Source organism: Pagrus major, chromosome 13, assembly GCF_040436345.1.
Source record: "Pagrus major chromosome 13, Pma_NU_1.0".
Taxonomy (NCBI): domain Eukaryota; kingdom Metazoa; phylum Chordata; class Actinopteri; order Spariformes; family Sparidae; genus Pagrus; species Pagrus major.
In genome coordinates, this window is record NC_133227.1 from 22,205,971 (window position 1) to 22,231,417 (window position 25,447).

Genomic DNA, 25,447 nt, shown 5'->3' on the forward strand with positions numbered 1-25,447 from the left:
GTAGAAGAGATGAAGCTGTGATGGAGAGGTGGCAGATGGTAGTGTGGGCCACAGTTCAGGAAGACGAGACTGCGACGGTAATCTTGAAATCTGTTTCAAGATTACATTTCAGCCAATGTGGTCCACCTTTTTTGCTTTCCGCATGGATTGATGACTTGCATGCAACCAAAGCTCGCTCAAACATGACTGGTCAGCAACACTCAGACTACAAATGAAAACCAGAACGCTTCAAATCTCGCCTGTGGGGAAAGTATCCAACTTCCAAAAGGGTAACACCAGGACAATCCTGCAAAACAACTCAAGGACATCTTCTACTCTCTACCCTTTCACACTTCCACACATCCACAGAGACAGCTATTAAACCACGAGTGTGTGCGTGGATTTGTCAACCCCACAGTGGGAGAGTTGACGTCCAAAGAGGTGAGGTCACCAGACTGCAGCTGGCACAGCGTTGGCTGAAGCTGAGGCAATGCTTCAGATATGAACCGCGGAGGTGTTGCTATCAAGGGCGCTCTTATGAGGCGGCGAGTGTCTGGTGGAGGAGCAGCAGCTACTGCGTGGGATGACCCCACCTCATCTCTGCCAAATCCTCCACAATGCTGGGACAGAATGCCTTCGTGTTTTCAGATTGTTTGGTTTCGATGGTTACCGCACAGACAGCTCATTGAAACGAGTGAAAGTTCAGCCTGAAGTGGCCTTTTTGAACTGACATTTTGGAAGACAGAGACAAGTAATTCACCGTCCAACTGTCCATCTATAATAATGCTGCGCTGAAGAGTGGGGCGTGAGTGGAAACTGGGAGAGACAGACCGTTATATCGTAGGTCAGTCTAATGGGGGATGTCAGTTACGCATTCGAAATTTGTAAAATATTCCACTTGAAACACGACTGTTCAGATGTTTGGCTTTTATCGCAGTTATTACACGTCATGCTCTCAACTGGATGAGGAGAAGCTGTTTCGGAGCATCTCAAACGTATCGTAACATAAATAACCACAGCAGACAGAAACAATCTGCTGCACGCAAGTTTCATCGGAGACAATGAACTGTATTGTTATTTTCCTATGTGTCCTGTGTGAGGGATCTGGACCATCTGTGAGGGATCAGGATCCTGCTGTCCTCATCAGACAAACTGCTGCGACACATTCATCAGCCTGCACTTTTCTATGTTCCTCATCTGATCCAAGGCTGAATCTATCCTGTGCAGTAAAACCCTCCCGAGCCTGGAAATTTCATGATATATTAACCAGATCACCATGACCTGTGAGGCTATAGGAAACTAGATGGTTTCGATTAAGGTCCAGTCGCAGACTGAGCGGCTTTATCTCATCTTTACTGCTACATCCTCTGTCTAGGAGAGCTCTGAGAGGACAGGTCTGTGCTCTCTGTTTCTTTATACAGATTGAAAATGATAAATAGGATAGTTGTGAATAGTTCCAAGCAACAAAAGTCAGAAACGACACATGACAAGCTGTTGGATCTTTTCCATAATTTCACCAGACACGAATAATAATCTGAGCCTGTCAGGGGCAAAAACAAGCACCTTAAACGAAAACACATTGATGGAGCACAATTGCCCTATAGGGATTACATTGCAGCCCGTTTTGTGGCCGCAGGTTGCACCAGTCTCGCTCAATACTGGACCAATTTCAAATATTGTCATCCAAATTAGTCACTTAGAAACAAAAACATGAGAAAATAGGAGAAATACCAAAGTTACCATTTAACTTATTCTGCTTTTGGTTTCAAATGTTTAGATAAATCAATTTACAAGGGACTTAAGTAGGAAAGGATAATGAAAATCACATAATACTGACAGCAGAAGTACTGTAACAATAATGTAAGGAAATAACAAGGAATATCTATACAAGTATGAATGTGTAAAAGGCTAAAATATATAAAAGGAAAGAAAGAAAGGAGATAAAATAGAGAGAGGAGAGAGTCTCTGGTCATCAAAACGACTTTTCTATTTTTTCCTCTGGTCATATTTTCCCTCGCCTGACCTCCCCCTGCCAGGTTTAATTTCCTGATTGGGGAGATCTGCATGGTTTTGGTGCGGTGGATGAGTTTACTTTGGCTGCGCAGGATCACCATGTTTCGAGGAGGAGCATGAGACAGACGGTCGAAAACAAAGTGCCCTCGAATTAAGATGCGGCTGATCACGTGACTCTTCAGGGTTCACATAAGAGTCTTGCCTCGTTGCCTCGCTCTGTCAAACACATCTGCGAAAAGACGGTTTGCAGCTCTATCGTACGTCTGACACTGCAGGAGCAGTTCTATGTTATTTTGTAATGTGAGAAGAGGTTAAATGCGCTCTCCTCTGGGAGTAAAAGAGACGATCACCTTTTCAAGAAGAGTTATGGGGGTCTCATCAGCAGGCTTGGAAAAATCTGCATGCGGGTGATGACAAGACCAATGCAGGAAAGGAAAAAGAGAGGGAGGTTTGTGGTCCCCCCCCATCTTCTATTTCTGCAGCACAGCCGCTCTATTGATGTCACGTTTAAAACAACCACAAAAAAGAGACCTTGGGAGAGCGTGAGAGGAATGATGCGATGAAGGGATGAAGGAGGAGAGGGCAGGAGGGTTTGGTAGTGGAAAGGGTGTGTGTGTGAGTGTGAGTCGGGTCCTTTGGAGGTTTCTTTTTGTATCTGTCCCAGCTGGAGTCCTGTGTTCCTTTGGTCCCATGCAGCCTTGTGCACAATTCCTCAGCTGTGAGTCACAGGTCCTCGAGTCAATGCGAGACAGCGGGGGCAAAATCCTCCACCGGAGCCGTCTGACTCTCTGTCTTTTCTCTGCCTGTTCTCTCTGATTCCTCCTGAATCCTCTATCCTGTGCTGTTTTATTTTACTCTCGAGATCCTGGTCAGATTTGAATTTCTCCCTCTGCAGGGCTTAGATATGCACTCACACTACATGCATTACATATGACCTAAACCCCTGATCCTGAGCTTTACCCCCCCACAAATCGAGTGCCATCTAGTTCAAGAGAAGGCAGACATCTCTGTGGCTGATATCTTGAAAACTAGGCAACTCACACTGTCCCTTTAAGCCTTCCCTATACCTAAAATCAATCCCAACGGAGACCTTGATCCAAATCCTAGCAAATATCCTGTATATCCTGTACAAATAGTCCTTTAATCAATCCTTTCTTGACAAATCTGGCCGTTCCAGTTGGACGCCAAAGACCTTCTTTTAACTGAAGCAGTGCTTCCGATCTCATACAACCACCTGTCAATACACGTCCAACTACATGTCAAAGACTCGGCCAGTTTCAGTCACTGATGAAGACAGAAAGATGTGGTTAAAAGCTCTGAAAAAGCTAGTAGTAATGAAACTCAAAGAGATAACAACAGCGAAAAACAGTCCGAGTCTTTGTCTTATTTGGATGACGTAACCCTTTAAGCTCTAAACCATCTGCAGCACAAGCTTCATTCCATCTTGGACGTGCATCCTAAATTTTCCTTTCAACAGTGAGTAAAGTTGAAACAAGCGCGGCGGGGTGTCTTCACTTCACAACATTATTTTTGAGTAGGAGAACAAGAGCACACAGTCAGAGCAACGCACACACAGCTCAGGCATCATGACTCATTTTTCAGCACATTTAACTTGCCACCCCAGCAGGACTCTTTCCGAACAGCCTGACCAGCGGTGGAAACACACATCCCAACCACCATCATCTGTCTCTCAGGCCTCTGCAACCACATGGCCTTCTCCAATAAGCTCTGGCGTGAGGAGGGAAAACTGCAGGGTGGAAGAGAGAAAGATGAAGAGGAGATATGAAAAGAAGAACTGGCAGATGAGTGGGATTTAGGTTTGGAGACAGCAGAGTGGTAAACGGAGGTCAAAGGGAGAGGATGAAAAGGAGGAGGAGAGAGGAGAAGGTTTCCTCCACAGCTGGTTCATGTATTCAAAGACTGTTTGGATCTGAGGATATACAGGCCGAGCAAAGCAGACATGACACACTCCGATATGAGCCCTGTGTGTCTGTCCACCGAATCTGACATTACAGAGAACTTGGACAGTGTGTGTGTGACAGTGTGGCGGGGGCAGCAGCCACTTTTCCTCCCCAGCGTGACGACACTGCTCCATTTTGCTCACTGATGCCAGGAACTGACACAAACTAGCGAGGGTGTTTCACCTCACAGAGGAGCGCTGACAGGCCTGCATCAGTACGGAGGCCTGATGGAAAATGGAAATCTGTGGTAAAGTGGTGACCTAAGAGAAGGTTTTCTGTCTACTTGTCCTTGTCTCACCTTCTTTACGTCTTCATTTTCTCTTTCATTCTTTCCTATTTTCACAACCGACAAACGTAAAACCATAAATCAACCGAATCCACATTTCCGCATCCGTTGACTTATTCGGCGCTACACTAATGAGCGGTACATTGATGGAAAAAGCTGAGTAAATGACTAAAGAAACGATTCTTCCAGACAGGAGGGTTCACTGAATGGTTTGATATGTTTGAAAATGTTAATCATTTGTTATGGTGTTCAAAATCACCACATCTCAACACAATTATCCTGTGACAGATCTGCGCTGCGACTGAAGCTGTTCTGGATGCTTTACATAGCCCAACACCATATGAAGATAGGCTAGTTTTTACGTAAATGGGTCACACATCTGTAGATTTTTGATCTTTTAATTCAACTGGTCAGATAAAGGTAATGAAGTGAGAGAGAGAGAGGTATGACATCCAACAAATTTTATCGACTTTGGTACCATTTGGCTACCAAGACACTACAGTGGAGTTTAATATGAGAAATGCTATCAACAGCATGCAAGTTATGCTGCTAAAGTTTGGCAGGAAAAATGTTTGCCCTGTCACAATGCATTAGCATGCTGATAATTGCTAATTAGCACAAAGTAAAGCTGAGACTTTTTGGTTATTTGTACATTATCTAAAGTACTGGACAAATCAAAATTTAAAAACTGATTATGGTAAAAGAAAAGTCAGAGGATCACACTGCATCTTGCGTACAAGTAGCAATCATTGCTGAGGACGTGCACAACAATTTTCATCTGCATTAGTGTTTACCAATGAAGACAACAACTCCCACGATTCCCATCCTTCACGAAATTGTCAATAAATGTATTTTATTTTCATTGTCTAGCGGCAAAAGTTACAAACTGTCCGTTTAATCCGTCCAATAGTTGTTGAGGTAGTTCAGTCTGGATCAAACTGGTGGATGAACCGATTGAGATTGCCATGTTTACAGCCATGTCACCAGCACAGCTAATAATTTAAAGGGGATTTGTGGAACTTCTATGTTATGCTGGAAGCCGGTCATTTGTTTATGTTAGCAGTTTATGTTGCCTCTCTCCGCTTATGTTAGCGGAGAGAGGCACTCGAGAACGTGCGTAAAGTCACATCCGAAAATCCAACCCGAAATATCCACAGTCCAGCAGCATTAAACAACTTCAAAGAATCTAAACTTCTAGTCTAAAATTCAGACCTGACTGTCGGCAGTTCAGACAAATGTTCCAGGAGTTACTGAGAGATATTTTGGAAAATGTCGGAAATCACTTTCTGTATTTAAGGTAGACAAGACAACGCAGTTAATCGCAACAAAAATAAATCCCAGGAAGCACATATAATGACATCTACAAATACACAAGCAAGTGAAGGCTGAGAAATGTCCTTTCGTGATGGAAAAATATAGTTCTACACAAACAGCTGTCGGCCGAATTTTCACAAAGCCTCTTTATTACTGATTCAGCTTTCATGAGCTTCCTGGGGCACCTTACCAGAAACCCCCGATGCAGAGCTCCCTCTTAAAAATGCTCCATAATAGGATTTATGAAAAATGGGGGTTATGAAAGTAATAAATGCGGCGACATTACAAAGAAACATTCTTGTGTTGCACAAGATCTGGAGCTCAGATTCATCCAGCGTGCTGTAATTTTGGTTCACAGCAGACGTGTAGACTCATATATTTGTCCATCGACAGCAACACAAAATTACAGGTCTCCTGTTTCTCCCGCTATGACTTCGGAGTATTTTATGGCGTAGTCGTTTAATGAGGGCTGAGAACTGTTGTCCTCTAGAATATTATTTTCTAGTGAGTCAGCATGGGTTCTTTGAGTCACTCCTATTTCTTTTTTAACAGCAGAATCAATGGTTATTAAATGATCCGCAGTTATTCCTTCAGCCCACAACTGAAGAGTGTTTCCGACGACCCCAAATCCCATATTTCACATCAATAAATACAGAACATAAGAACATGACATCCCTATTGTCTGGGTAATTTATAACACAAGGCTTGGACCAGAGAACAGAATATCGTGTGGCTGCTTTTTTTTTTACAGCTCAGTGAACTTCTGAGAAAACTTTTCCCCAGTTTTCGAAACATTTGAAGCCAGTGCAACAGTTGCTTTCACTAAACTTACTACAAGGAACTTTTAACTGGTTATGAAAGAGTCTCAATTTAATACTGATGCCTCTTTATGACCGACATCAGCAAAGTAAACCATCAGAGAGAAATGTGGTAATTTCTGCCATCTGGATAACCCGCCTACAACCTACAACAGCCAATGAGTGATCGTGTAAACGAGACACCTACTCTCTCTTCTTTCTCCTCTCTCGGCCACTTCCATGCCAGCCACCAAATGACTGACACATCATGGAGCCAATGAGATTTCAAAGCCAGCAGTATATAGTTTATATCAGTTTTTAAAGCTCTAAACATGGAAATAATGCATCCTTATATGGTTTTATGCATTTTGCTCTTTGAATAGGCTGTTTTTCACCTTCTAGCACTTGTTTTTAAATATTTTACAGCCACAAAGTTAGTGTAAATAAGGAAATAGAGAACTATAATGACATAATGCCCCTGTTACTCTCAAGCAGGAGTATTCTGAGGTGACAAAATGGCTTTATTTTGGCCAGGCGCCTGAATATTTCCTTAGAAAAACAAACGTTAGGTGTTCATTTTAGTAATATTGTTTTCTAATTTGAACTTGGACCAAGTAAGACTATATGATGTGCACCCATTGTGTTTTCCATCTGATAGGGGCAGTTACAGGTCATCTGTAAGATTATTTTCGCAGAGCTTCAGGAAGCTTGGGGAAAAAATCAGGTCATAACCTTTCAAAAAACCATGCCTGTACTCTGTAATGGTTCAACGACAGCACTGAATCTATTTCGGACCAGACTGGGATAAGCGTTTTTAGGAAAGCGCCGACTTTTCCAATTCCGATGAGTCACTACATTAAAACAATTTCTTAGTGTTCAGGATGTATTGAGGGGTCTCGCAGCCTGAGGAAAGAAGCTGCTCTGTAGTCTGGTGGTTCAGCACTAAAACAAAGTTCACTTTGGTTCACCCTCGTCATCCTTTGTTGAACGCGGCTGCCAGAATCAGCAAAAAAAGTCCCTTGCAGTAGCTTTAATGGCAGCCAAAACTGTGACCTCTTTTATCCTGCTTTTGTGGGTGGCTTTATTTTTTTGTTTGTCTGCTCACTCATAGTGACTGTTGCTGTTTATTAGCCGACTTCCTGTGTAGCACTTTTCCTGGGAAAAAGCTACCTCACAGTAGTTGTTCAGGACACCAAGTGTAAATGTTTAATCACCTGGCTTTAAATTGGATTGAACTGGAAAACATGCGTGCGAGATTCTTCCCGCAATTTATGTATGACTTGGGAGAATGTTTTTTCACAATATTCAGCAGGAATATTCAAAGATTTCTTCAACACTCGTGGTGCCGTGTGTCCTTTATCACACAGAGAGAGAAGCTGGGCTCTGAGCTTCACTGTGTCGGCTGTGTAATTGAATTTCCAGCGATGCACCCAGCAGAAAGAGTTGGCTGTAAAACAGCATTTGAGGCAGAGACGAGCCCATGTGGATTTCTCACTTGCTCTCTCTGATTCACCGCTCCTCTACTTGGCTTCAACTCCCCTCTCTTTGTCTCGGTCTCTCTCTCTCTCTGTCCACCACTGACCACGTTTACACGCACTGAAAATGTTTTTTGCCCTTATTCTGAAAAAGACAATGGTCTGACTCGGGATGGTGACTATATAAGATTTTTTTGCCGGTCGAGACAACAAATACTTGAAGAATATCCTCACCTAAGTGACTTGTCTGGTAAAAGTTGTCTGGTACGGTTACCGATCACCTGATGTATATTTTATTGCTGCAGGGGGAAGCCTGCATTTTTGGAGTCATTCCAAAACCCTAAGCTAAGGCTGAAGGCTCGGCTTGCCCATTGCTTCCCCCCCAAAAATGTTAAATCAGACGTGTAAAAATACTATGGATTCCACAATAAAGAACATGTATATATATGGTGCCCATCATGTATTTATCCTTTATCTATGCTGGGGACTTAAAGATTTATGATTACCTTATTTATGATTGTATGATTTGTTTGAAGTAATGATGATGATCAGGATAATATGGTGAATCTCAATTATTTTGGACATGAAACGATATTTGCTCTTGCATGCACAGCGCACTCCAGTTAACAAACACAGCCTCCCTCTTTCTTACTTTACTTTAACCACTGTCTCGAAAAGGTCAGCTTTGTGATATTTGTGCATGTCCAAGAAATCTGTAGATATCTGAGGCTTTCTCTTTCTTTCTTAAAAGTGGCCTGACTAGAACTGTGGGCTTTTCCTTTGTGCATGTGACTCTACCCAAGCCTTAAAAAATGTCAGCGAGTCAACACACAGAGCCGTGCATCACAAAACTGCAGTAGAAACCGCAATTGAGACGTATAACATGTCCAAAAAACTCTAAAAAACTCCTGAATAATATCAGCACTGTATCTAATCCTGAATGTCCAGAGGGAATATGCTGTTTACACGTACCGCCTCAAATAATAAATAAATGTAGTGTGTTATCTCTTCCCTTTTCTCATATTTCCCACCTACTTTAACCCCTCTTCTTTCTCTACTGTCTTGTCTTAGCGACCAAACAATCCCAAACCTTCACATCTAGTTTCACAAAAGTCTTTTTCTTCATCTTGAACCCCTGTTGCTCTATCTCCCCTCCCCTTCACCAGCAGATCATTTCAGCCCTGCGCTCTGGAGCCAAAGGTGCATGCCTGTCTCTCAGACATGCCGTACCCTCCTCCTGTCCTGCAGCAGGGCAGTTCAGGCTGTAATTATTTAACCAATATACTGAGGAAAGGTCACATACCAGCAGCTGGCCTTGTTCTGCCTCTGCTGGGTCGCTATCTTGTCAGTTTTAGTGGGAAATTAAGGAGGATTTATGAACAGTGCAGCTATGTCTGGTGGTTTTCTTGTGGTTATAATTTAGAGGAATCGCTTTTAACCAAATAAGGTGGTTAAAGGATCTTAATGAGTGTGAAATATCTATGTTGAAATCACGGAAAAGTCATTCAGTCATACAGTCATAAACATTTTGCCTTCATGTCTTTATGGTCTTTATTTGACTGAATCAAGAATGAGGTACTTTAGTCAAACTGGGTCTCTATGTCAATCACCAAAGTCATTTTAACCTCTTCAGGAGTCTTATTGCTCAAACCCACTGAAATTATGGTCAAAACACCAAATATGAAGCCATAAAACATGGATATTAGATTAGAAGATGACAGTCGGTCATGTGATACAGCTCCAAAGACGTGTGGAAACACAGAGATAAAAAATTAAAGATACATATAATATGTATTAGCTCTGTATTCAAATGTCTAAAAACGACGGCAGTTGGCAGTCAACAACATCAGAACATAAACACCCATAAACACTGCTAGAGTCAGGTTGATAAACAGGAGTGAAGATAAATCCACTTTTTAATCCTGAAAGTTTAAAACGCTTCCAGATCCGAGCAGAACCCGATGTGACACCAGGTGTTTATCCCCAGAGGGTCTGGCTCTAGAGAGCCCCCTAGCGGCAGAAGTTACATGTTGTACGTAATCATACGCTGCAGATCCATCACCTGTAAGAGCTACTGCTTTTCATCACACTAAATTACTCCTTACATTCTCTAATGTATTTGGCTTCTGAAAGGGAAATTTAAGCTGAATTTGGGTCCATTAGGGCGCAAGTGGATTAGTGTGGGAGTGCCCTGTTTTGTGCTCCAGCAGCTGTAGAGGAGCTCCCCCAGTCTTTATGTATCCTTAAATAAATTTACTATCCCTATGTGGACAAACCACTTAACGCTCAGCCGCTCAGCTTGATATATGGATGGATGGTTTCTACTACAGGCTGGAGGGAAAGGGAGGGCTGTCGCATGCTTGACTGCAAACTATAAAACACAAACACAGCGCAGAGAGAGAGAGAGAGAGAGAGGGAGAAAAAAAAAGTGCTTCTCTGCCTGAATTTGTGAGAATCTTTGCTTATCTGACAGGTCCGATCGCTGTGGGAGGGATTCTTGTTTCTGCTGCATCTGCGAGTCAACTTCATGCTCCAGCAGAGAGGGTTGTGTTGTCTGCTGCCCTAAAAGGAGAGAACTGAAGCACCAGTTGGCAGTTGTCACTTGTAACCGAGGCCGAAGCCACGCAGTGTTCTTCGTCTGAGAGGACAGGATTCAGAGGTTGCCAGATGCGCTCTGCACTTTCCAGCACTCCAACCAAAAGTAACCATCTAATAGAAATGTGGGCAGCGGCTGACATTTCAGTTTTTCCTCGGTTATCCCCCAGCTCCTTCTCTCTCTTCTCTCAGTCATTAACTGTTTAGACGGATGATTTCCGCTCTGCAATGTTGACAGAAACATGTTGATCCTGTCCCCCGCAGAAGGCCAAATCATCCATCTTCACATACAGCACTAGTCCGAACAATGACATTGAACAGTGCAAGATCATTTTCCGACTCATGAACTGTAAAAATGCACAATATCGCCCTGTGAAGTACATTTCTAAAGGTCGCCGTCTGACTCACTGTATGAACAAGCCTCATTGACTTTGACAGCGCTCTATAGGAGCAGCGAGTCGATCATTTAAACTGTCGTAAACCTGTCATCTGTCCCCGTGACTCGACCGTGCCAAGCTGAGCAGACCCACCAGAAATAGAAACAATATGTGTTCCTGGACGAGCGGCAGTAAATGACCTCGGTAATAAAACATCAATCAAGTTTTTCAACTCGATTCACTTAATGAGGCCGAGAGCAAAAACCATAAGCAGCCTCCGCTGAGGGTCACAGCGCCGACGACTGATTAGAAAGTGACTAATGTTCAACATTTCCTGTCCAATTATTCTGAACGTCATAATTCCCGTCCGTCGTCTTCTGTGGAAAACGGGCTGAACATACTGAACGTATTCTGTCTGTGAGCAATTACAGTTAATACATACATTAGACTTCACTCTAATGATCCTGTAAGGTAGCGATGTCTCGTGTGCAGTGTGGAAGATTTTGAGGATACGTATACGCAGCCGTCATTGGTGAGTGCTTCCAAAACATCTCGAATGATCATGATTACTTCTTCTTCTTCTTTCTCCTGGTTAAACGACGACTTAATCGATTTAGCTTTGAACTCCTATAACATTGTTGAACTCATGATGGACAGTTTTGAAAAAGGATCCATCAGACCCGGACATATTATGTTTGGGTGGGAGCACTTCCTAGAGGAAGGTGGTCTGGCTGTTCAGAAGAGCATTTCCCCTCGCTGCTCAACTCTGCTCCTCTGCTCTTTTCTAATCAGGACATTGAGCTGACCTTTATAATAACCTCATGACTTTATAATGTAGAGCCTTTCATGTGTTCCTGGAAAAGCAGGATGTTGCTTCTTCTGCAACAATGAAGTCTGAAAGGCTTAAAGCACTGCATGTATCCAGGGTGTGTGAATGCACGGCACGTGTACATATGTGTCTCTGGTGAGGTTTGTGTTTCCTTACCTGCTGATGTTGAGTGTGAGCTGCTGAGTGCAGGTTTTGATCTTGTTCTGAGCCTCCATGTGTGTCATGACCTCCGTGCTGTCGCCGTTGATAGCCAGGATGGTGTCGCCTGGACACAGGTCACCTTGGGCGGCCTTGCTGCCTGGTGTTACCTGGAGGTAAATTCACACACGCGAAGACAAAGAAAAGAAAGAGCTGTTGTTAGTGGTGTCAAACCGTCAGTGAGGAAGACGGACAAAAGGAAAGACAGAAAAAGAGTGTGGGAGTGTCAACGGAGAGGCCAAATTCAACAAAAGCAGCTCTCTTTTGATTTATGTGCTATTGCCTTGGGCAGCACTCTAGGTTTACATGTTCAAACGCCAGCAACAACGACACTGGGAAGTGAGAGACCACTGAGAGTTTTGGAGGAGGTGAAATATTTGGATAGAACTGGGACATTTTTATACGCCTGGCTTCTTTTAAATTCAGTAACCAAATGTGCAATTTTATGATCACTCAGACTAAAACCCCGAACGATTTCAACTCCAGGAGTGAGCGACTTTCACCGGAGTTTACATTTGAACCCTGAACCTCAACAAAAGTCTCTGTGTAATGTTAGATCCATTTGCAAACATCTGCTCATGATGTCCTGGTAGCCTTTCCTGCTTTTAGCTTGGGCCATTTTGATTTTGTAAAACACATGTCCGCCTCGCTTTAATTTAGAGATTATCTTTTAGCCGCTGGACAGTGAGCAGGTTCCTCTCTGTGATCCCTCACTCCAGAAACACGCTGGTCTGAGGACATTCGAGCCCCACGGGAAGGCAGAGGGCCGAGGAGGGGGAGGAGGGCGGGTGTGTTTCACCTTCACAGACACACTAAGTAACATATGATAACAATTTTCCATTATTACACACACACACACACAATCTCCCTGCTATTTCCAGGCCTGCCTCTAACTGGCCTTCATAAATAAGGAGAAAGTACCAGTCGAATCCTCTGAGACATCCACAGTAAAACAGTCACTGTCATCTGGCAGCAAGCTGCCGCTCTTTACTAGCAATGAAACAAAAATGTAATGAAATGCGAACAATTGTCATCATGTCTCCGGTCATCTTTATGCTGTCAAGCTATAAGACGCGAGTATTAGTTTTCCAACCATTAAATGTGAGGAGTTCTTCAGCAGCTGGGTGCCATTTCTATGTTCACAATGTTTTTGACAGAATTTTAAGAAATAAACTTTGACATTTTCATATTGTTTAAAGCTGTTGGATTTGCGACTCTCTGTCGCAGCCCGACGGCACCGCATCATTTACAGCCTCAAGTAAGGTTATAGCAACATGGTCATGTTTTTTATAAACAGAACCACGAGCAGCGACGGCAACTGGCTGAAAGTGCAAAGACGGAGAACCGCCTAATAGGGCTGTAAAAATTATATTTGATTAAAGGAACATTTCACCCAAAGATGAAAATTCGGTCATTATCTCCTCACTCCCATGCTGATGGAAAGTTGGGTGAAGTTTCGTAGTCCATAAAACATTTCTGGAGCTTCACAGCAAGACAGAGTTGCAGCATTCTCCTAAACAAGTGAAGACTTAAATAACAACAACATAAAATGGCTCATTACAGTTAGTCTGGTGTTATCGAAGTCTCTGGAAGCCCCGAGATCCCAAAGTGATTTAAAAAGAAGTTATTTACACCCTCAGTGGACCTTGTGCACCTGCTTCAGACGGGGGCGTGCGCTAATGCTTGTAGCTTAGCAGCTACAGTGAGGATTTCGTCTTAAAAAACGGGTGTAAATGACGACTTTTCAAATCAATTTCAAGATCTCTGGGCTTCTGGATTACATCAGATGATAGTCCATTAGATTTAAGAGGCTGAAACCATTACATATTTGGCATTTTTGCTTTAAAAAAAAAAGAATCTGAGAAGTTAATTGATAATCATAGTTTCAGATTTATTTGACAGATTATTAGGTAACACTTCATTTAGGTCACTTCATAAACTTCATGCTAACTAGGTGGTAATTACCAAGAAACATATGAAAAAGCAGTTGATAAATAGTGATTTCTTCAATACATTTCCAGGAAACTTCCAACCGGTTTCTGCTCAACTTCTGCTTATCATGCCATTTCAATGTCCTGCTAGTTTCTGTCTAACTTCCCCTCAGCAGACCAGCTTAATTTCCAACTAGCTCGGCCCAGCTGCAGCAGGTCAGTCCAATTTTGGAACAATTTCCCTAAATCTTAAATTTCATACCTCTGGCTGGTTGTTGAATTGGCGAGAATGTAAATGATAAAAAGAAGAATTATCAGCTTTCTTCACAAGTCTGAACCAGGTGGATGTTCAGATTCCAGCACTTTCGAACATGTCTGAGAGCTAAAAGGCTAAAATGACTACCTGCATCCATAAATACACAGGGAGGAGAAGATTTAGGATGATTTTCCTGGTAATGAACCCCTCGCATGTCAAGCGTGGGTGATTAATCTCTGTCCTGTCATCCAAGTTTATAAGCAAATACCTCTCTTGGTGCTTGTAATGCCTCTCACCTTGACAGCTGCACATTAAGATGTGTTGAAATAACACTTACTTCACTCACAGTAACCTAATCCAAGCTAAATTAAGATACAATTGTCTAAAAGTTTGGAACAAAAACAGAGACAGAGGATCTGTTTGTGCAAGGGGAGCAGCTTCGCTACGTGGGAGGAGCGTTTTAAGAGCGAAGGCACACAAGTTCACGCTCCATGAAGCACTAATAGCTGAGTCGTGTGGTTCAGATGTGGAATTCCTAATTTACAGCCTCTGACCGCCCCGATGTTCCTGACTCAGTTCCGGTAAACTGAGAGGTCAGAGGCATTGTGGGAAATGTGTGAAAATGTGTGTGTGTCTCAGGAGGAATTTAAAGTTAGTTGAAGATTGAGTCTTTTAAAGAAGGAAAAGCAGAAATAACCCTTTTTGTTTCGATGGGAAATGTAAGTGATTCTTATTGGTCAGTGCTTTTGTTGACAGTCACTAACTAGAGGTTAAAGTTTACCCTCGTCATTTTAAATGTGTGTGTGAGTGTGTGTATGTGTGTGTGTGTGTGTGTGTGTGTGTGTGTGTGTGTGTGTGTGTGTGTGTGTGTGTGTGTGTGTCTTGGGTTTGTGCCTGAGCTGCGTCACAGTGGACTGAAGTTCAGGCACCCCCAACACACACAGAAAGTGAGTTATATCACCTCAGGGTCAAGCCATGAATAGTAGTGCATGACTCACACACACACACACAAACACACACACACACACATGCAGTGGTATGCCAAGTGCCACAATGGCCCGACTGAGGTCGTCACTGGAGGACAAACATTCCCGTCTGTAAGGAAATGTAAGGATGGTGTAGAGTTACGTGGTGCAGACATAATCACAATCTGCTATATTTACACTGCAGATGCAGCGTGATGTCATGACTTAAATCTATGGACCCTTCACGATGAATGTAATTTTGTAATTAGGTTTCTACTCTAGTGGCTTTGAAGACCAAAACAAGGTTTTATTTTTGTCTTCCTACTCACACGAAACCGCTGGCAGTAACAAACAAAAGTGGCACACTTCTGCTGGCTTTGTTTGTTGAGAAGAAAAACTCAAAAATGGCAAGTTTGTGAGTTTGTGACTGCGGCTAATCAAGAGTCATCTCGGCTGAGGTAGAGGATGGAGCCAAAGTTGTTGTGAATGATGAAAAGTGGTTTCTAAACCACTGTGGATGTGGAGAAAAAGACAATAAACTCCAGAAAATTGGCCTACTTTGCTAGAAATAGTAACTTAAAATCATGTGGAATGAAATCAATCCTGTTTTCACACAATAAAGCGTCTTTGAGCAGCAGCAGACATCAGGGGACTTTGTTAAAAATAAGATTTTTTAACCAAAATTGGATGGTTTGTTTCATTTTTTTTCTTCACAAAACCATCTGGAAAGAAGCTGCTAGGAACTGTTTGGATAACACCGGGCCAAAAAAACTTGGCAGGTGATTGGGCCATCAGTTTATCACTGTCAACTTCAACCAATCAGATCAACAGCCGTGAACGCTACCACCAGCAGAAAGAAATCACATAACTTTTAACGTACTTGAAAGAATCTTAATCAATAACTGTCAAGACTTCAGACATTCACTTTCATATTCAACAATGCACAGTCGGCGTTGCACAACCTGTTTTTCATTGTTCTAAAGGTGCTGTAAGATGTGACCATGATGGATTTGATGGTGCGGAAAGCAACTTCACTGCTTGTTGGGAAAATCTAAACAGTCACATCGTTTCCATAAGAGGCTTCTCCACAAACAGTGACATAGTTAATTGCTAACAGATATAGCGGTTAGCAAATGACAGCCTCATGTCACACAGAGTCATCGTGTGGCACGCTGAGGCCTGATGAATGTGCGGTCTCAACGCGGGCACTTGTGTTTTTCTGTGTGAAACAAGAGCACGGCGAAGACGAGTATGAGATAAACGCTGCAGCAACACTTTCACTGGAGCGTGACATCAGCCTCAGGGCAAAGTCTTCTGTCATGTCATCACTGTGTCTGATGTCTTTCTTTCTTATCTGAGATCTATGTCATAAAATGAAAAGTGCCTTCTTCGTTGCAGCAAAACTGACTGAATCCGCCGTCTCACGTGACCTCTTCTCAGCCAATCATGTTCGGTGTAGGCTCTGTCGATCCCTCCCACCGCTCAACACTCATACAGCTTGAACTTTCTCACACAGGTCTGCTGTTGTGTTCAATGCACCAGTAAGCCCAGTTAATTGCAAATTTGCGCCTATTTTTCTGTCATGGTTATGACTCCCGTGACAAGCTAAAAGCATTTAATAGCCAAGTCCCATGCAGCAGCCGTAGCTAACGTTAGCGTGCCAGCAGCCAGCATCAATGAAGTTGAACCCTCCATCGAGACCTTCATCGGTTAATTAGCTAGTTGGATTAGTTGTAGTTATGTCACTGTCTTTCTTGATGTTAGCTTAGCATTTCCAGGTACTGGTACCGGTTCAAATGTGAAGTCAATTCAGAGGACTTTAAGTGATCTCCCAGCCTCTCTCTTCTGGACACAGCCTCCTCCTTCTTATACTGCATATTTCACAGTAGAGGTCAGACAGCAGGTTTGCAGGTGAAATGTCTCAAGTAAAACTGAACAAAATATGTTGGTCATTGCTTTAAGAACTTTTCAACGACCATGTTATAGAGTGTAATTAAAAACGTCTGAAACAGCAGTTATGAGTAATCTGGACGTCTAGCTGTCTCACCGAATCATCACCTCCTGGTTGGTATTTATGAGCCTTATGCAAGAAGAATCTGTCACTCGTACATGTTCTGCGAATTCCACAGAGACGTTGTCTGCTGGGTGGGAGCTCTGAGGCTCAGCAACGGAGAGAGTAATAACTCCTGGCAACGTGTCAGACGCCTTTGTTTGCTTGCTGGACCTGCGATAGGAACCATGGTTATGACCTTCGTGACGGAGAGCCGTTACATAGCCTGGGGTGTGAGGTTCTGACTGGTGTGTGATTATCACACTGAGACAAAGGGACTGAACCTGCCAAGAGCAATGCGCAAAACTGCAGACTGTAATGAGAACACGAGGAAATGGGAGAGACGCGTGTCAATTAATTGCAGCCTGTAATCCATTCGTGTAACTCTAGGATGTAGTAATCACATTACTCATCAATGGTAGTCATCAAAAAGTGCGTAGCAGTCCTTTTAAACCTGATGTGTAATCGGATTAGTAATGATTCTGTTCAGGTTCCACTGACGTCACGCTTCAATATGTTGTGCATGATCATAAGAGCATCACAAAAGTCACATTTCATATAATTTACAGCAAATAAATTCAATAAAACACGTGTTTGTTGCAATACTTAGACAACATGAGCTCACGGGGAAAAAGCACATGACTGAATAAACTTCACTTCATACCACAAGAGAAGATCTGCAGGATGCTTTATTAAATGTAATAAATACACAACAAAGCATAAAAACTTTCTGGTGTCAAATGACCAGGAATCTGCTCATCAATCACAGAGATTCGGTTTCATCCATCAGATAAACCAGACGAGCAGGAAGAGCTCAGCAATAACCCAAGGACTCGCATTGTTCTCCTGTTTCAGGAACTCCTCATCAGCTTCACTGACAACAGGAAATTCTTCGAGAGCGCCATCTGTTATCTTCTGCTCGGTTCGCTGTGGAGATGCAGCTCGTAGCATCTGTAATCCTAGCCTGGAGAAAAGGCGCTGCCACAGAGCGGCCTACAGCAGTGCCAGTTTAACAGCCCATGTGGCTTTGAGGTCACATGTGCCGTCTCTGGTATGTGGCGGACGGACGCACACTGAGAGATTAAAGGGTACAAAGGACACTCAGCACATTTGATGTGTAGCTGCTAATGCAATCAAAGTTATATTTGCTTTTGATTCAAAATGTGATTCCAATGCCCTTGTAAAATCATCTTAAGAAACATGAAATTATACGACTTGATATGACTGTGTCTTTTGAAAGTTTTTATGGTCTTTGTAGTGCTTCCATCTGTCCACAATGTGTAGAGATCGATTCATCGCTACTCGCCCAGAGAAGGGTTCTCATTGTTACAACTACAATGGCCCTCAGTAGAGTGCATACCTCCACCAAGGCCCAACAGTCCCCTTTAATTAATTCAAGCCTAATCCAATATCAAACAAAACGTTTTTAAATCAGATCCAGATTGTTATTCGGATCCGCATCAAATTGAACTCACTACAAATTGGAAATTGTCGGAAATGTTGGGGGAAATAAAAACCTTTTTGGAAATCTTGCAACGTTAAAGTTGAGAAATGATTCCTGGATTCTTTCCTTTATCCAACAAACCAGCCGACCGACCAACGGACACCAGTGAAAACATTTCCTCCTCGGCGGACATAATGAGCTACAGATGGGGCAGTAAACAACAACGTGGAGCTTTTTGAAGAAGAGCTTTCAAATTCTGCGTTGATACCGTTAAAGTCATCTTTCCCTACTTCTAGATTCAAAATTGTGGGAGCTTCTGTTCTTTCTTTTAAGTGATAATTGATCAAACATATTTGATTTATGACTGATCTTCAGATAAATCAACCACTTTGAAGTCATTGCATCGGGCTTTGGGAAACCGTAATCTGTATTTTCAGATTTATAGGTTGTTCTGTCAATCTTTGGCTTTGGCTGCCGCAGTTTTCACCCGAGGAGGTCGAAATTTGGCATCAAGCTCACCTGTGCGTGTTCATGCCGATCTGCTAAAGGGGGAGTGGCAGTGGGAGGGGCCTTTTACAGAAGGGTGCACAACTTCTCAACGGATTTACGAAACATGGCCAAACCTTGTAAAACACACACACACATGCACACACACACACACAATTTTTGTCATATTTGTGAGGCTGTGCACATTTGAATGAACGTGTGGCTGCTACCTGGTGGCAGCTATTACGAATTCACGCTTTTTTTGCTTATTTCTGATATAATTTAGACCCAACTATTAGCCAATCAGCAATACTCATTATATCAATCAATAATGAAACTTTTTTTTAGTTGCGACTACACTAAACTGACAATTTATAACAAGGAGTTTCTGGTTTGAATCAGCTCAAAAATGTTGTGCCATTTTTTCCATCTGACTAGTTTTAAAAAGATTCTTTTCTTTTTTCTCCGTCGCTTTTTATCATTATAATCTTTGGCTTTTGGACTTCATGTTGGACAAAACAAGCTTTTTAAAAAATGTAATCTTGAGGTTTGGGAACTTGTAAAGAACATTTTTCACTTTTCTGTCAAATTTCATTAACTGAATAATAAATCAAACAACCAACAGACAAAAAATGCAATTTCAAGAATGTGGCCTGTGCAAAACAAAACCTCTAAATTCACAAACAAAAGTTGCCTGAAAGCTGCACGAAGCATTTTCCATCACGCATCGGCAAGACACAGCACGCATCATGGACACAGTAAAAAGGTGTCAAAAGGGAAGCTGGACAGTGGTTCTGTGCACTGCACAGGTCATTATTTACCCAACACTCAGTTGCGAATTCCTGTCGAGAAAACGACTGATTGCCAGTTGGCAGGACTGACAAGCTTCCTGCGTCACCTCCCGCCTGCACGTCCGTTTGACATCGATTTACAAAAAGGCTTATACCACAGCTGCCATATTCAACGCATCCTCTCTAAATGCTTCTGCAGCTACATCAGTGACTTTACTATGTTTCTGTGTCTCGGACCCTCATTCTTTCTCATGCTCGTAAAGTCATTTAACAACCTACCACTGCATGCACACACATACACTACAGGGCAAACGTTTCCAGAGTCAAGCAGACATGCCATAAACTGGCTGGAGTCCTAATGGGCTGGCAGGGGACTAATGGGCTTATCCTGGGACATTATCACCTTAAGCCAGAAAACCAGCTGCTGCCATCAGGACTTGTTTTCTGGTATTTACAACTTTCACTGACTCCAAGTGCAGGTGTTTCATGGCATCTACTTTTATATATGCAGGAAGACGTGGAGGAAGAGGGGTGGTGATCTGTCAGTCATGCAAACTGCACTAAAAAACAACTATGAGGTCAAACACTGAGGTCTTGTCTTAAGCCTGACCTTCTCTTCTTGACCAGTAATCCAGATCCAGCACACACTCTTACTCCATTCACACAGTTCTGGACTGTATGTGATTTACAAGGCACTAAAATGTCCCCTAAAGAGGCATTGTGGATACTCTAAGACATAAACTACCCCCTCTTCCTCTCCCTGCATCTATCTCTCGCTGTGTCACCATCCAACACATTGTAATTGCTGTCTTGGGCGCGCACTGTACACCAAGAATGCAGCAAGCATTTGATGAATAGCCAGTTAAGGAGATACTCCAGTACATCAGCAGCAATGCATCACATCTTGTTTCAAACTCAACATGCAACCAGCTCCCGTGAGGATTTCTTTCCCACCATTTCCATTTCTTATCACCAGAATAAGACGGCAGAATAAAACAATCGTCGCGCTCTGCCATTAAAACACATTTTGTCTTGTCAGCGGATGTTTCAGAGCGTGTGACGTCAATGGCTGGTAGAAAGCAAAAAGAAGTCTTCAAGAGGCAGAGTAATGCTGGGTCTTACTGCCAAGAGACTGTGTATTTATGCCTCTGACATTACATATTTTGATAAATATGCTCACATCTCACCAGCTGTTTCCTTCTCTAATTTTCAAGCCAAGAATTAGGAATTAGCCGAAACTCCCCTATCCACTCTGGCAAGAGACGATTCACTGTGAGCGCTGGTTTTTATTGCATTTTTTGCTGTGTACTGTAAACAGCAACCTGTAATTAATTTTACTGATGCCATCACCGCTGAGTTACACTATGTTCAGAATGCAAAAGGCTCCCCTGTGCATGCCATGGCTCTCATATTGGCAGTCATGCAAATATGCACCCAGTGAACTGGCAAAATACAGAAATTGTGATTGATATTGAAAAAACATGCTGTGCAAATAGTAAAATAAGTTAGCGAGGTATGCATTACAAGCTCTGAAGTTGCACGCTTCGACTTCAAATTCTGCATGAAATCCATGAGATGCAATATGCTGCTGTGTAGATTTTTCCTTTTTCTAAATGAATTCTGGTCCTAATCACGGTGGACACTCCAACACGAAGATCAAGAATGAAATGAGGGGCACAAAAAGCTGACTTCACTGACAATATTTGAGCTTCTAACAAAAGGAAGACATTCAGGTACGATGAGTGTTGAGTCTACTGATGCCAGGTTTGATTTCTGGTAGGGTTGGGTACCAGTACTGGCGCTTGGAATTCGGTATAGGTACCCTTTTTGGGTAATAGCAAAAATGTCACTTCAGTTGAAAAAAAAGGCCATCAAATACGTCAGACATTGCTTTAAAGTAAAGCTTTTCAAAGACCTGGAGCAGCTGGAAAAGATTTTTTTTATTCTGTGCACTTTACTCAACCTGGATACCTGGACTTAATGAAGAAACTCATGGAATACCAGCACAATATTCTAAAATAATAAAATGGCGCCAAGGCCTAACAGTCCCCTTTAATACTCCCTCATAGATATCGGCAACCTAAATAATCCTGATTTTTTTTCTCACAATGATAAAAAAAAGTAAGGAAAAATTCCTGCCATCCTCCATCCAAGTTTTGTGGAAATCTGTTCAGTAGTTTTTGTGTAATCCTGCTCACAAACCAACACACTAAGAAATGCACACAGCCGAAAACATAACCCCTTTGATGCAGGTAATAAATAAATGTCATTAATAACAAGAAGAGGGCAGTAATATGGCATTGCGCCATCTAGCCTACCTAATTTGAGGAAGAAGAAGAAACACCAGTATTGTCTGTTTTGTTGTTGTTGTTGTCACTACAGCAGTGATTGAATACTGCAATATTTCCCTGTAATTAGTATGTGATTGGTTTCATTCCAAGAGTAGACATACTAAAAAAGTGTAGAGCGTCAGAGATCAACCATGGTTTCAAGAAAAAAACTTTGGGAAACACCAATCAAGACCGAGCACTGGCTGCAGGCATGCTAACGTTAGCTGTGGCTGCTACAGGGGACCTGGCTTACTGGCTAACAAGGTACACTCTTCAGCTTAGATATATTTAATATTTGTCCTGGTCAGCTTTGTTTTCTACATTACAAATATTGCAGAGTGTTGCCATGACTCGCTGTGACTTTTCGGTCAGTACCCTGAAAAGTAAAGTTACTAAATTCAGTTACCTTTCACTTTAACCTGGAAAGGCCACAGTGCCAAGTCAGCAAGTGAGTCTTTAAAGCCACAAACCGACAGCCGTACAAACTCTTGCCTCACAATTGCATAACACCCCTTCTTAGGGATGTATAGTGAGGTTTTAAAAAGAGAGAGCACTTCAGGTGACCTTCGAGGGGTTCCTCTGCTCCTCTCAAAGTCGTTAATCGCCGGCTGTAAATCCAAAAATTACACCTCTGGTTTGAAGTGCGAGGGCCCTGTAGTTAAAGGGTCGGTTTGGGGCTGGTGATACAGCTGAGCACAACACCTGGAATCCCTCAGCAGCACCAATGAGCTCTGATGAAAAACAAATGTCAGCGAGCCCCCCACCCCCCCTCTCTCTCCTGCTCCTTCTGCTAGCCCTGCAGCAGGACCAGCCCGGGCTGTGTTTACTCTGGCCAGGATGAACTATTGGCTACTGCCAGATCCACTGCCAGCACACTGACTCTTGACCCATATTCTGAGGGTCAGGAAAGTTCACCCACCAAGCTCTGTGAACATATATATATATATATATATATATATATATATATATATATATATACATATATAAATATATATATAGTACCACCACCACCAGGGATATTAATGATTAATTAGCCCAATAATAACACAGTAATCGTGATCATAAAGCAAGCCACAGGAGCCTCCTGACTGACAGAAATTGGAAAAAGTCACTTTAAATTAAATCATTCACACATTAAGAGTGGAATGTATTTATTTATTTCAACATTAAGGACACCCCTTGAACTCTGAGCATCATTTTGGGGGAATTTTGAAATAAATACTACCATATTGTGTTTTTTCTGGCCTCTATTGAAGGCTCACAGTGTAACTGATGGTCAGCCAGTTGCAATGACTCACTAAACTGTGCTGGCACCTTAAGCTGCCAGGAATTAGACAGCACCGTCTGAGGTTTTAAGAGTAAAGCTGCTGTCCATCCATTCAGAGAGGCAGTAAACCTCGACGACCTCTTAATATAAGTTAATTCATTCCTAATTGAGCAAGTTTTTTTTTCCAGCCGGCTAACAGAGTGCGACTGTAGCTGGTAAAAAGTGTGAGCTGTGGTTTGTAGTGAATGATGCACCTACCCTGGAGATGGTTAACGGTGTGCTGAAGTCCCGTCCTCCCACCAGCCGAAAGCCCCACGGAGAGGGTCCCTTTAGCGTCACGGTCTGCGGCATGTTGGGCATATCGACTCGGACAGGCGAGGAGAGACAGACAGATGACAGTCAAGACAGACAGACAGACAGACAGGCTCCGGGAGAGTCCGAGCAGAGAGAAATCACACAACGTGAAGTGTAGCAGGAGTCCTCCGCCCAGCTGCTAGGCAACGCCGTCCCGTCTGAGAAAACTGTCCTCCTCCGCCGATTCAACTTTAAATAACCAAGCCGCCTCTGACGTGTGATGACGGGCCGTCCCGCCCGCCTCCAGCCGCTCTGTGCAGGCTGCGGAGTGGGAGGGGACGGAGCTGCAGCACGGGGGTGGGGTGGAGGTGGTGGTGGGACAGCGGTGATATCAGCAGTGCTGGAGGAAGTATTCAGGTCCTTTACGTGAGTTAAAGGGGCACTATGTAGTTTTAATTTTAAAATTTTAATTAATGAGGTAATAGTGTGAACTGAAGAATAATTATCTTTATTAACCAGCTGTTCTCAGAGGACTCCCAGAACTCCATCTGAAGCTAGAAAGGTGGCAGGGTCCGCCACATATAAACAAAGTAAAACAGTATGAAACTGTGTCCTCCTTTAAGGTCAGTTTGTTTATTCAGTTTATTCAGTCGTGAAGTTTAATTTGTTTAGGCATAAAAAAAAAAAATCAGTCAGTGAAGATCTTTCTCTTCTGATTTAAATTTCTTCCCCAAAACTACATAGTGCACCTTCAAAAGCTGTGATTTGATGTAACTAAGTACATTTACTCGAATACTGTGCTTAAAGGGGCACTATGTAGTTTTGGACAAGACATTCAAAGTCAGAATTTTAATATTTACAAAATTAATGAGGTAATAATATGAACTCTCTTATAAACAAGCAGTTCTCAGAGGAAAATAAGGACGCCGGAAGTCTGTTTGAAGCTCGACAGGTGGCAGGGTCCGCCACATATAAACAAAATAAAACAGTATGAAATTGTGTTGTAATTTACTTTATTAAGTGTTTATGAAACAGCCTTGTGATTCCTCTGGTGATTATAAATGACCTGTAACAGCATACGAGACCATCAGTGAAAAGACTGCTGTTTTCATATAGTTATTATTAATGCCTGTGCAGATGTATGTTTTCTCTGTTATGCCTTGTAATTAATTTATTTTCTTTCAGTTCCTCTCAAATACGTATTTTGTATTTTATCCCTTGCTGCATCATCAAACGAAAACACAGGTAAGGCTTTATCATCACTGACTGGCTTACTGAATTCGTTCATCAATAGACTATTTTACTTAGTTCCATTATATGAAAACCTTAATGTCTAAATGAAAAAAATAAGCAGAAAATGAATGTAAACATAGATCCATATGTTAACAAAAGCCATAAACAAACCCTAAGTCACAGCAGAAAACATTTGAATATATAATGTCATCATCTTAGAGTGTTTTTGGCTGCTTATATTTGCTAATTAGCACCAAAGTCTTCGTCAAATTCAGAGTTTGACAAGATGATCGATGAAAAGTCTGGATCACCAACATTGTTACAGTTCTTCCTGTGGAGGACATAGATATCTGTACAAAATCACATGGCATTCTTTCTAACAGTTGTCGAGACATACAAATAAAAGACATTGCCATCCATAAAACTATACTGCTAGTGTGACAAATAAAAAATGAGAACATAACAGGAGGATCATTGAATATGCTGGCCTTCAGGGGTTGAAGGATAATCTAGACATGCACTTAAAGTCAGTAACTCACTGTTCAGTGTCTTAAGCAAAAAGCTGTACGTCCTGAT

The 25,447-nt window shown here is 42.4% G+C and overlaps 1 protein-coding gene across 1 annotated transcript in view; it reads right to left on the reverse strand.

The window, feature by feature from the left end:
* Positions 1–23,867, reverse strand: part of pdlim4 (PDZ and LIM domain 4) — a 52,415-nt gene extending 28,548 nt beyond the window's left edge. Inside the window, exons 1-2 of the mRNA XM_073479319.1 lie at positions 23,603–23,867; positions 11,783–11,934 (exon numbers count right to left, since the gene is read on the reverse strand). Coding sequence (XP_073335420.1) covers positions 11,783–11,934; positions 23,603–23,704 — 254 coding nt within the window. The 5' untranslated portion in view covers positions 23,705–23,867. The remainder of the gene's footprint in view (positions 1–11,782; positions 11,935–23,602) is intronic.
* Positions 23,868–25,447: the final 1,580 nt, after the last annotated feature.